This window comes from Geospiza fortis, unplaced genomic scaffold (genome assembly GCF_000277835.1).
Source record: "Geospiza fortis unplaced genomic scaffold, GeoFor_1.0 scaffold23, whole genome shotgun sequence".
Lineage (NCBI taxonomy): Eukaryota > Metazoa > Chordata > Aves > Passeriformes > Thraupidae > Geospiza > Geospiza fortis.
Window position 1 is genome coordinate 10,840,577 of NW_005054303.1, and position 13,291 is coordinate 10,853,867.

Here is a 13,291-nt window from a genome sequence, read left to right on the forward strand (position 1 = left end):
GGGGTCACCATCCGCCGCCGTTTCAGCAGCTCCCAGTCCAGCTCCTTGAAGTAGGGGTGCCGCAGGATCGCGCCCTCGCCGCCCAGCCCGGCGCTGCCCAGCCGCAGCGTGGGGTTCTTGGTCATGAACTGCAAAACACAAAGGGCTCTTTGTTCCCTCCCATCCGGCAGGGCCAAGGGAGAGGGACCCATGAGCAGCCACACAAAAGTTTGTCCTCAGCTTTCCTGTTGAACTCGGCTGCTGGCCGGACTGCTCAAGTTCCTCGTAATGGAACCGCGTGCGAGGAACTCGACTCGCTCCCCAGAGGAAGAAGTCGGGGTGTGTTTCTGCCTGGTGCTTTTGCTTTTGGTGAAATCCTTGATTACCACAGTAAGAACAGAAAGTTGAGTTGCATCATTTGCAGTATTACAAATATTGCCCAGTGTGTTTGGTCATTATTTGTTTCTGTATTAATCTCTCAGGAGTACAAGCTTGCTGTCAAATGCCGCCCAGCAGCCAGCCAGGCTTTGGCCTGGACTCAATCCTGAGCTGTGCCTTTTTCCTAAACCTCTCCCTGCTGAAGCCCTGCCAGATGCCTACGCTTTCCTTCCTGTCATCTCAGGAAACAGAGGAAAATGGGCAAGGCTCTGCCTTTTAGAGCCCTCTGACCCTGAGCTGATGGGAGCAGACAGGTGACCGTCTCCTCTCTCGCTGCTGGAACGCCAATAAAGGATTTCATTTGGTAACATTTTTATTCTGCTGGCAGCAAAAAGAAATCTCAAACCTCAGCCAAAGTGCCCTGACTTGCCAGGGAGCAATGAGGAAAGGCATACATCACACAGATGGTGTGAGAGGGCCCCAGTGGGTGCTCTTTAGGTCCTGATGAAAATGATGAAATGTGAGTGCTGTGGATATTCTTAAAGGGGAGGAGGAGAATCCTTTCCCCAGGAAGAAAAAGAGCTGGTTGACTTGTTAATTTGGAATTACAGTTCTTGAAAATTCAGTAATAAACAATCTTTCCCCCTCCCTCAAGTATTTCCAATTCACTGGAGAAATCAGGTTATGTTTAAACTGGGAAAATAGCTGCTTTTATTTGCCTATTGAAACAGCAGCATAAAGCAAGCTGCACTCTGGTGGAGGTGTCCAGACAATTTCCTGGAAGATGAAAGAGCATTATGTTTAGCAAACAGCTGAAGCAGCCAAAGCAGACAATCAGTCACTGTTTTGGGAATGGCCAAGTCTGCTGCATCTCAGCAATGAGGGAATGAAAAGAAGGGGAGGTGTGGTGAGAGACCAGCTTCATTCTGACTGCAGGAGCCTTTCACAAGGTACAAACTCTCCTAGGACAAGAGGATAAAGGGTCTAGTCATTCCCCATCTAGGGAGAAGGTGGGGAGCAGAAAGATGACTGCCTGATTTATAGAATTCTCCCCAACACCCCATTGTGAGGGGGCTGCAGGGATGAAGCAGATGGGGCATCTTGAGCTGACACCATGCAGGACCCCAGACTCTGCTGGCATCAGCACAAACCCCCCAGCTCTACCCTGATCCCCTGAACCCTTTGAGGTCATGTGCTGCCACAGGATTCCCCAGAGCAGAACCATTTTCCAGCATTCTACCCAAAACATCAGTAGAAAGAGCTGCCAGGTGCCCCCAGATTTGTAGGAGTTACCAGGACAGGGACAAAGCTGAGGTGGCTGCTGCAGCTGGGCTCTCCCCATGCTCCTCTGGACTCTTCAGCCCCTGGGGATGCAGCATTTCCAGGGTCAGGCCCAAGGACAGGCAGAGCTTCTGTGTCTCCCCAAACCTTCCAGCCTGTTCTTCTCCCTTTCTACCATCAGAACTTCAACACAATTTCTTTCCCAAGAGACTGCCCCAACATTTCTGTGGGATAGTGATATCCCCAGAAACAGCTTGGTTTCCAAACAAGAAATGGGTCAAGCCAAAATCTCTGAGAGACCTGGTTCAGACAAGCCTTTGCAAGCCTTGAACTAGGCTTCTTTGTTTTGCAAAACAGACCAGAAACCTCCTGGCAGCCCCGTCTTTCTCTAGAGATTCATTCTTTGTCCCCACAGATGGATATCTGCACCTCACCAGCTCTGATTTGCATTGCTGGAACACCTAGAAAGCTCAAACAAGACCAGAGCTTGGTGGTGCTGGGAGTGGTATAGACTGAAACATTCCAAAAAGACAAGAAAAAACATGGAGAAAAGATCTGGGAATACATCACATGTCTCCTGGCTCCTGCCCTACCACCACCTCCATCACACCAGGAACCTTCTGTTAAATGTGGAAAGGGAAAAAATAATCATGAAAGTAAATAAACTCTGAAAAGAACTGGCAACAAACTTTGCTTGGGCTCCCATTCATGCCCAACCATATAAGACCAAAACCTGAACCCAAGTGTCCATTTCCAGACCAGTTCAGAGCCCTGGGATATAAAAGTGTGTTTATATTCCTATCTGCTTGATGTATTCCATGTGATGCCAAAACTGCACCAAGCAAAGAAATCCAATGCAACAAGAGAAGAGCCAACATAAATTCATTCCTGGCTGCTTAAAACACCCTTTTTGTTAGGACAATGAGGATTAGGCAAAGGCCATCCCTTAAGGTAACACAACATTCAAACCAAAACTGTTCAAATTCAAGTGGCCAGCTCCAATTTTTCCATTTTTGGACCCAGAGACTGGTAAACCTCAGCTGGGTAACTCTAGGCACCATCCACCCCACAAAGGAGGCAGGAGAAGAGTGAAGGATTCAAATTCATCTGCTGCTGGAGCACATTTCCCTGGTTGGCTCCTGAAAACGATGCAGGTTTCCACAAAACCCCTCTGAATTATTCCTTGCCTCCAACAGGAATGAGCTGACCTAAGCTCAGTGCTGCTGCCTCTGTGGCTCTGTACAAACAGGGCTGAGAAGCACAGGGGGCTGCAGTGACCCCACAGCATCATGCACCACCCTGGAGAGCACTCTCTAAGCCTGTTTCCCAGGTGCTGGAAGCACCCAGTGGAAGCTAGCAGCACCTTGGAAGTGAGTTACAGACCATGAACTCTACCAAGAGTATGAACACAACATGAAGAGGCTCCCCTTCCATGGCAGTCAAGCTCACACTGGTCTGCTTCAGCAAAAATGTGGCACAGGTAGCCCAGAGAGAGCTCAAAGTCAGGTTGGATGGAGCTCTGGGCAATGTGGCATGTGAAACACAGCCCTGCAGCCTGGGCAGTGCAGCACCATGCCAGGCTACCCAGGCACCCAGGGGCTGCCCATGGCTGCTCCTCCCTTACATAAAATCTCCTGGTGAGTTTTGGAGGTGGCAGGTCTGCCACAGTCTGGTGAAGGGGGTGTGTTTCTCTGGCAAGAGGCTCCAGTCTTTATCACAGTCTTTTATCATTTGCAGGAGTGCAAACGATGACTCCAACAGATTCACACTGATGTTCTGCTCTGGAACAGTTGCCTGCTCTGCTGTAAGAGGTACACAAAATGACAGAATGTAATTTTGAAGCCCGCTTGCACTAAAATGAATAACAAAGCCTCTCAAACACTATTTGAATTCACCAGGAATTACTGCACTGACACAGAAATGATAAATTTTCAGTTTGTGTTGCCCAGTAGGCAGAAAAACCCGAAATACTCAATGACCTCTCAAAGGCTCCAAAACCCATGAATCTGCTTCCTCCCTGCCTGAGGCAGCACTGACATTTCTCTGCTGCAGCAGGGCAGCATCTGGCACACCATCTCATGCTGCCTCTGCTGTCTGATGGCACTAACCGCAAAGCAATGAGCTCAAGATTTCTGTAAAACTTAATTACAAGCTCAGCCTCCATCTCTGAAATGAGTATCTGCAGCCCATGCCCCTGTCCTGACCATGTGAGAGGCTCTTGTGCAGCAGGAGGGGTGAAGTGCTGAGGGGAAAGGTTTTCAGAAGTGTGGCTCCTCTCCCCCATGATCCCTTGGCTGCACTCAAAACCAGCTGGAAAATGTCTTACAAAGTGTCTGCTGTGACACTTGCTTCACAGGTTTGACAGCCCTCAATGTCCTTCCAAGGACAAGCCTCCAGTGCAGGTGGCGAGAGATTTTCAGTAGAAAGTTTTTTGGTGGAAAGATGTCATCTCCTAATGCTTAATTATCTTTATTTTTCCACAATAACCATGAATGCAGCACAAACCTCAGCCTCTGGCACACAGATGAAGAAAAGAAGAAACACAAAGAAAAAAAAAATTAACAGTAACAACAAGGCAAACCAGAGATGTTCCTGAGCAAAAAGAAACTCAAATCCAAGATGCCTCCCAGCAAAACCAATACCAACACTATCAAGCTCAAACCTGAACCAGGCTGTCAAGCCCTTGCTCTGTGACCACATCCAGCCATGGGAAATTACCCCATTCCCAGGGTAAGGAGCCCCTTGGGAGCATCCTCAGACTGGGATCCTTTGGGCTACACCAGTTTGCTGAGCAGCAAACTGGAGCAAGGCTCTCCCTGACCTCAGCTCACCCTCCCAGCAGCACTGCAGCCAAAACCAGCAGCTGGCATGAGCCAAAACCATGACTTCACGAGATCAGTTGAAAACCTTTACTGAGAGAAAATGCAGCAAGCCATGACAAGAAATTAAAAGCTGGGGATTAGTCCACAGAGAGCCCGTGAAGTTACAAGGAAAAAATGCTGCCATGGCAGTGCCAACCATTGGGGAAAATCTGTGTCAGCCCTGGGAGCTCAGCCTGCAGCAGGTGAGGGGATCTGTGCTGGTCCTCCCCTTCTCCCACAGCTCAGACCATGCTGGGAAGGGCTCCAGGACTCCCAGGAAACTGGGCAAGGCTGTGGTGGACTCTTGCAGTGCTGCTCACATGCAGCATTGCAATTTCTGTCTCAAGAGGCTGAGTCTGCAAATCAGTTGAATGGCCTGGGAGTCACTGCAGGGATGTTTGCACAAATCAGCCATTTCCTTGCATTTATTTCCTTGAATTACAAGTCTCCTTTCTCAACACTGGAATCCCTGATTGGTTTTACACAACTGATGTATGTGTTATTTGCATCATTAATTTCATGAGTAATATCACAGATTACGTGAAATTGCATCACGTTCTAGGAAAACATTAACAAGGCTCAATCCTGTCACTGCACTTCAGGAAGAGAAATACAACTTTCTGCTCAACCAGTCCCTTCACACTGTCAGCCATCTGGACAAGAAAGAAATCCTTCTTTCTTGTACAAAATAACCTTTTAAACATACCAATTCCCACCAGGACTCTGGTGTATTTACCCTGAAGAAGAAATCCTGTGTCCCAGCAGCTCATCCTTCAAACACAGGCACACAGCAGAAAGGGAGGATATTCCCAATCATACAGGCAGGGAACAGAGACCCAGGAAAATTCATCATTTTATTTTACCAGGAGCCCAAGGGCAGCCTGTCACAGAGAGGGTGGCAGTACCTCAGTGTCACCTCCTGTGCCTCACAGGGCCCCTACTCAGATTGTGACACTGTAATAGTCAAGTCAAACTGTTAAAGGAATGGAAGATTTCCCTGTTCATGGTTTTTAAATTTGCCTGTTGGTGTTTCTCTCGTGTTGGTACCAAAGTAAAGAGCAGCAGCACAGGAGATTAATGCCCCACAGTCTCCCCCCCAGTAATGAGGGAGAGCAGGAGATCAGGAGATACCCAAGGTGCTTCTCTTCATTAAGATTCATGAGCTAAACTAACAGGGCAGAAATTAACTGGAAAGGAAATAAGATTTCTCAAAGATCCATTTGATCTGAGACAAAAGGGAATCATTATATAAATAGAGCAATTACTCTAATTAAGGCTTCCCTACACGAATCTCTCGACTGAATGCTGCAGTTGCTGAAAACAGTTTGGCTGCCCATTATGTAAGGCAACAAACCCACGGTCTGGGGTGTCATTAGCCCTCAAACAAAGAAGAAAGATGGTTCTATGGTTCTGTCTGTTAATGCCTGTATTATTTTTAATGACTGGAAGGCAAGATTTTTTTTTTTTTAATACAAAATCTGCTCATTTTGAGCCAGAATTATCTTTTGCTCTCCTGGGCAAAGCTCCCATCAGCCTCCATCCCAGTCCTGCCAGGTGATGCTCACAAATGTGCCTCATTTCCCCCTGTGAGAGCATTGCAGGGCTCGGACCCACAGGTTACAGGAGGTGAGGGAGGCACAGTTTCACTGCAAGGTGAGGTCAGAGAGCTGTCCCATGGAGTCCTTGTGCTTGGGGCAGCTCAGCCAGTGCCTGGCTGTGGCTGTGAGCCAGGCTCCTGGAAGCTGGAATCCTCCTTCCCTGACCTTCCCTGAGCACTGTGCTGCTGAGAGCAGGCCTGGAGTCACCGTGGCTCTCTCAAAAGCCACCTCTGTCTAATCTGGGGATTTGCTCTGACTGCAGACATCACAGGCCATGTGGTGTTTCTGCTCCTCTCCTGCACACAGAGGGATCAGATGCTGGAAGCCCTGACTGCTAGCAGTGCTATTCAGTGCTGCTGAGGCAGGATGTGACCCCACAGGGTGTGGGTACCCCCCTGCTGCAGCCCTGCCTACCCCAAACTGGGAGCAGGTGAAATCCTTCAGTGCAGAGAAGGTCCAGCAAGCACAGTGCCAGGGTTCAGAAGTACAAGACTGCCCTGAAAGCATTTAAAGGAGAGGGGGGAGGAGGAGACAGAGTGTGAAATATCTGTTATCTCCTTTTCCAGATAAAAAAGGGGAAGGGAGGTAAAAATAAGTCTTCAGCCCAGCTCCCTAAAAGCCAGAAGAATGTAACAATAAGCATGACAGAAGTCACATGTCCGATGTGCCAGCCCCAGGCAAGAAGGACAAAATGTCAGTGCAGTGGGTATTAAGCAGATAAATTTGATCTCACTTTCCCCTGGTACAGAAATGGCTGCTTGATGCTGCCCAGACAGAGCTCGAGGGAACAAGAAGGATTAACTGGATTGCAAACAGTGCTGAACAAGAGAACAGCAAAATAAACCAAGGTGGGCTGACTACCAAAATAAACCCAGGTGGATAAAGCAACTCCCATGTGGGACAGACACATCTGGCTCCAGATCTTCCAGTGGTGTGAACTGATGAGACTTTGCTGACTACCACACTAAAATGCTGTCTGAACAGCTACAAACTTCCTCACTGTGCTAAAATCTACCTGTTTCCTTGCCTCTCCCCACTCATCAACACCAATGTAGAATAAAAAGGCCACAAGTATCAAATGCATTGGCTCCTGAGGATAACTACTGATTTTTGACACTTCTGCTTTTGGCACTTCTGTAATCAGTAATAATAAGTAGATACTAACTTCAGTCATTGGCTGTATGGAATATTTGACAAGGGTTTTAGTCAGGATGACACCCCAGAAAGCTGTGCTTTCAGAACTGAGCAGTCACCCCCACAGGGGTCACCAGCTGCAGGGCTGCTCAGACAATATCAAAATCCTGCTGCTGGTTTTCAATTACCACAGTCAGGCTACAGGTACAGCATGGGGATATGCAGGTCCATTACTAAATCAATATATCAATCAGAGTAGCACAAACATGAAGGCAAAATGAGCATCACACTTATTAACAGACTGGGAGCATGATCCCACTCTCATTTTAAGCAGGAGTAAAATCTCCCTTGGGTTGTAGGGGAAAACAATTAATCCTTTTCTGATAGTCCTGTCAAGAGGAACTGGGAATCTGTTACACAACCCTGGGTGGTCTATTTACATAGGGTCAAGTACAAAGGGGACTTAAGTGCCCTGAACAAACCTGTAAAGTCCAATAAAGAAAAAAAAAATACTTCAAAGGAGCTTTTTTTTTTTTTTTTTTTTGTAGTCCTGGTTGTATTTAAATTCTTTTAATTTTAAAGTTCCCGAGAAGACACACCATGTCATAAAGTTCAAAGCTGGAGGGATGAGTAAGACCTAAAGCCCTGGACAGTTCAGTCAGTCAGAGTTTTGTTACCTCTATCACAGTGTGAAGACCTCCCAGTTAGATGGACTGGCCCCTTCTGCCAGGACTGCACAGCCAGAGCTGGCCCCATCCTGCAGCAATCATTCCCAAACCCAGGATGGACACAGGTTCTCAAAGGAATCCTTAGGATCTGTCCCAAAACTGGATTCTAATGGACTTCACCAAACCCCTTTTGTGGGTCTTTAAGGTCAGTTTAAATATGGCAGAACTGAGGAAGGAGCCTGGGCCACAAGTCTTAGGCTCAGACATTGGGAATTGCTCCTTCCTGAGCACCAGGGAGTAAGCAGGAAAAAAAGATGGGGAAGACAATGCTGGCACTATGAATACACCTTCACCTTCCCCCATCCCTGGCAGGAAAGAGGAGGATGAGTCACACCAGGCTGCTTTAGGAGCTTTTTCTGAAGGAAATCTGAGCTTGCACAAAGCACACTTAAATGAGAAGCTAATTTCAGCCTGTTGGAAAAGGAATGGTAAAAGACCTAATGATTATTTCAAGATGAATTTGGCCTGGGCAAGCTCTACACAGGTATCTGTAGCTTTCTATCAGAATGAATTATTCAGGAGCTTGGACACTGTGGGGAAGAGGAGAGCTTGAGAAAAAGGTGTGATCAATCAACAGAAGAGATTAAAATTACTGGGGAAAGCTGTTTGCTTTTTAAAAATTAGGAGGGAAAGATAAGAGACAGCAGGTTACAGATATGGATGTGCAAGGCAAAAGAGGTAAGAAGGCAACCTGTGGTGGGCACAGCCCTGTCACCTCACCACAGTGTGTTTATGGCAGAAATGGTCATTTAAAACTGCAGAGCTCCTCCCCAGCTGGGAAACAACAGGCTCCAGAGCCCTGCTTCTGCAGCAGTGGCTGTGGAGCCAACCAGGAAATGCAAGATGAAAGCATTTCTGAAAAACAAAATAAAGGAAAAATGTGTACACAGATCCAGCACGGAGCTTCACAGAGAGATTTAAATATCAGCCTCATGCTGAAAGCCAAAGCTTAATCAAATTGTGCAAGGGAATTTATGGAGACTGCCAACTCTGAAGAGATGCCAAGGAGAATAATTTATTGGCATTTGAAGGCATTTTTAATATCTATCTGCCTTTTTAGCAGGCTCCTCAGCTCTGAGGATAAAGCAATGAGCTCATCCAGCTCCCTCTTTGATTTCAGTGGGTCCACCATCATCCTTTTCCTTTTGAACTTTGCCTAAAAAATACATCTGGTTCATTCAGAAACAAGTTCATTCTGTCTATTCCAGCACTGAATGGGAAACAGATTATCTGCCTTTTTCTGTCACTTGGAAAGGAAGAACCTGGCCCAGATCTGCAGGATACAAATGCAAAGGGGAGACACAACTTGAGCAGGGTGACACAAGGGCACCATCAGCATCTGGCTGCCTCTTTTCACTCCTTGGAGGTGCTCAGGAGAGGGCTGGGGAGCACAAACAATGGGGTTTAGTTGAGTTTATGCAGGGGCCAAAGAGACTGCCCAGGACTTAGGGAAAAGGTGAGGCATGAAGGCAGCAGAAAGCACAGATGTTGGAATGAGTGATGTGCTGAGGGAGGAGGCAGCTGCTTCTGACCTCTCCCTATCCAGAGGTGCTCAACAACTGCAGAATATGAACAGAATAAACCTCTCCAAAGTCCAGAGGACCTCACCCTCCTGCTGATGTCAGGGGTGAGCAGCTGCAGCAAGTAGGCAGCTGGGCTCATCCACACCTCTCCTGAATTCAGACATCCTCGTCAGCAGTTTGGAAACAGCCCTTTCCCCTCCACTCCTCTGTCACAGCAGACTGCTTGCTTTGATTGCATTAAAAAATCTGCCTCTAAGTCTTTCTGCTGTAGGAGCTCCATCCCTTTGCCTCCTCTCTTCATCAAGGCATTTTCAATTTGCCCACAGTGGTGGGGCCAGTCTGGCTCAGCACAGAGCATTCACCATCCACAAAGCCTTTCTGAAAATAAGGGGGTTTGGGCACTCAGGGGGGCACCCTTAGGGTGGGCAGTTCACTTTGCTTTCTCTCCTTTATTAAGCCCTGGATGAAGTGTCTCAGGGAATTTTCTTTTTTATCTGTATGTGGACACTTCCAGTATTAAAAGGGAGCTTATAAAAAGGAGGGAGAGGCACTTTTTACACAGGCAGATAGGAACAAGGGGAACAGTTTTGAACTGAGATAAGAGATATAGATGAGATATAAGGAAGAAGTTATTGGCCATGGGGTGGTGAGGCACTGGCACAAGATGCCCAGAGAAGCTGTGAATTATCTCTGGCAGTGTTCAAGGCCAGGTTGGGTGGGGCTTGGAGCAACCTGGTCTGGTGAAGGTGTCCCTGCCCATGGCAGGAGGTTGGAACTGGATGGAGTTTAAAGTCCCTTCCAACCCAAACCATTCTGTGATCCCTCCACTCTTTTCTTCTCAACCCCCATTATGGTAGGTGCCTGCACAGCCTGAACCTCCAGGGGCTCTGCTGGAGCTGTTATCCTGCATCCAGCCAAACTGGGCTGGTCTGCACACTGACCACGTGGGACACAGGTATTCAGGTATTCACTCCTCAGTATTTCTTTGGAATGACAACTTGTACTCCCCAGGTAATCCTGGATTCAACTCATACACACACACATAGTAATAAAATTTATCTCACTTTATCATCCCTGAAAAATTATGGGAAACACTGCTCCTTTCCATGACAAGGAGAGACAGAGGAAGGTACCCTTCAAATACAGTTTTTCCTCACCTAGTGTCAGCTGCAAGTTTAGGAAAGAAGAAAATCATACAGATACACACACTTTCCTAACTTTCACCAAACTTATTTCTATGTACACACAGGAAATCTCAACTTCCTCACCCTGTGGTCTGACAGCCAGAAACAAGTCCATGAAACACAGATCATCAGAGCAGGACCTTGCTCCTGCTGACCCACAGAGCACCATTACTGCTGCAGCTGAGTCTGAAGCACCACTCCCAGACAGGACAGCCTCTTGGAGTTAACCTGACAGTGCGAAGGGGACTTTACACAATTCTGCAAGAACAAAGTCTCAGTGGTGTCCGGAGGGGGGGAAAGGAACTCAGTGACACAAAGCAGGAGAGAGTTCACTCAACCAGACCATTTGCCTTTTGAGTCACTCCCAGGCTGCTGTTCTCTAGAAACACAGCTCAAGTTTTACTTTTGCATCCTTGGCACTGTAGTGCTGATGCAATTTTTCTCATGCTTGCCCTCAGCCAAGCTCCCTCACTTTCCCAGCCCTCTCACTCTTCACACTAATCCAGGGGCATTTGGGCTCCCCAGTGCTGTTCCACCTGTGCTGAGGGAGAGGACAGGCTGCTAAAATCACAGCCAATTTCCTCTGCACCTTCTTCTTTTCTTGTCTTTTCTGGTGTTTATTTTTCACACAAAACCCACTTGGAGGTGGATATAACCACTTCTGCCCACTCTTTTAACTCCAGTAGGGTTTTTTCTCAAAAAACATGTACATCTTTAACCAGCTGGAGGAAGAACAGGCTTCAGTCTCATTTGTGTCCCCAAAATATAAAGCTACAGGCAAGGCTGCCTAAGCCTTACTTTTGGAGAGAGCATTTCAGCTAGGCCAGAAGTGTTTCAGAGCTCTCATTAAGATTGGGGGTTAGCATAAAAATGCCAAGAGACATCCTTGGCTTTAGCAAACAGCTGTGACAGGAGTTTGGAAATCCAGGGTGCAGAAGGCAGAGCAGTACTAACACTTCCCTAGGGAGATGCTGCTTTCCAGCCCCTGCTGTTACCAGGCTCTGAGGGTGAAAACATCTAAGCTGCAATCTCTCATCCAAATTTCCAAGCCTTTGGGCCAAGCACTGCTACTTGAGATCACCAGTCCATGGAGTGACTCCATAGGCTGAGCCCTTCTCTCCTCATCTGAAACCATGCTCAGAAAGGAAAATCCCTGCAGCTTTCCTGGGGAATTTGCTTCCCATTACACCATCAGTTTCTGAGATCTGATTTTCAATGTGTCCCACCATTCTGCACTCAAACTCAGCTGGCTGTGAGCCAGGCAGGGTGGCTGCACTGCATTTGAGAAAGGCATGCACAAAGTGAGCGAAACACGCTGCCAAAAACCCACCCCCCTTATGGGAAGCAAGAGGATTGTATTTCATTTTGCAGTTCACTCAGCTGAATCCCAAAGCTTCAGCCTGCCTGGAAAGCTCCCCTCTCTGCTCCAGCACTTTTTGGTGGTGACAATTAACAAATTCAGAATATTGATACGCTGTAACAAAGTAATCTCTAGCTGCACTCTCCCTGTAAGAGATTTGTTGCAGCAGTCCCTGCTCTCTGCAGGCTCACACAGTTTCTCCATGATCAGACCCTGGTGACTGCTCTGTCAGCTGATGGCAAACAGTATTTGAAATAATTTATTTGACACACAGAATCCCAATAGCTCCTTGGAACTGCATTCAGGTAGGGCAATGGAGAAATTAATTAAAATCAAAGCAAAATTCACGTCTGGAATAAGCTGAAGTGGTCTGAATCCATTCAGCAGCAATTCTCCTATTCTGCACTTTTATTACTCCTACAAGCAAATCCATGCCCAGTTTGACTTGCTCACACAAGCAGAGGAGAGCTCACTTTGAGTCCTCTCCTCCTGGCTTGAAGCCTCAGTACCTGAATTCCCCAGCGACACATTCAGACAGGGCAGGGTACAAAAGTGAGATGTTCAACTTTCCTCCTCTGAGACTATTGACTCCATCAAACCTTGCTGATTTACCTCTGCCCTACTCCCTCCCCAGTCCTCCAGGGGAAATTTCAAGGACAAAAAAAAAAAAACATTAGAAAGGGAAACAGATAAAAAGGTTTTTTTCTGGAGCACAAATATTTCCGCTTTCAATTCTATACGAAGTCCCAGGGCACTGAGGTTAGTTTTGTTTTCCTTGGTACCAGTGTTCACAAACCCCCCAGAAACACCCAGTGACATAAATGAGGTCCTAAAACGTAGTTTTGTTATTATCAAGAAACTGCAAAGATGAACAGGGTGCAATCTTCAGAAATCATGTGGTTTCTGACGGGGGGGGAAATTGGTGAAATGCAATTACGCAAAATGAAAGCCAAACAAGGCAACAGCATCTCTGAAATGAGTACTAAAACTTCCTATCCTTGTTTAAAATGAAGCTCTTCACAAAGGCAGATGGATCCAGTGCTTTCTAAACCTAGATATATCTCTTTGTAGAGCATCTCTAAGCACCTGCACCCAAGTACACCTAAGAATTTGATTTTCATTTGAGCTTTGTACCATTCAAACTCAGAGAATTCTCACTAGTCCTGTTCAAGGTTAGAGACCAGAACTTCTAGTGAGGGGATAATCCAGTTATTAAGGCTACTAAGGCCTTAGCCTGCAATACAAGAGAATCCAGGTTTAATTCC

General features: G+C 47.0%; 1 protein-coding gene across 1 annotated transcript in view; it reads right to left on the minus strand.

The window, feature by feature from the left end:
• The window catches only part of PRKCH (protein kinase C eta), a gene marked incomplete at its 5' end in the record, with an annotated part of 113,989 nt that overhangs the window by 2,225 nt on the left and 98,473 nt on the right, over positions 1-13,291 (minus strand). Inside the window, one exon of the mRNA XM_005417948.3 lies at positions 9-128. Within this exon, the coding sequence (XP_005418005.2) occupies positions 9-128 (120 nt within the window). The remainder of the gene's footprint in view (positions 1-8; positions 129-13,291) is intronic.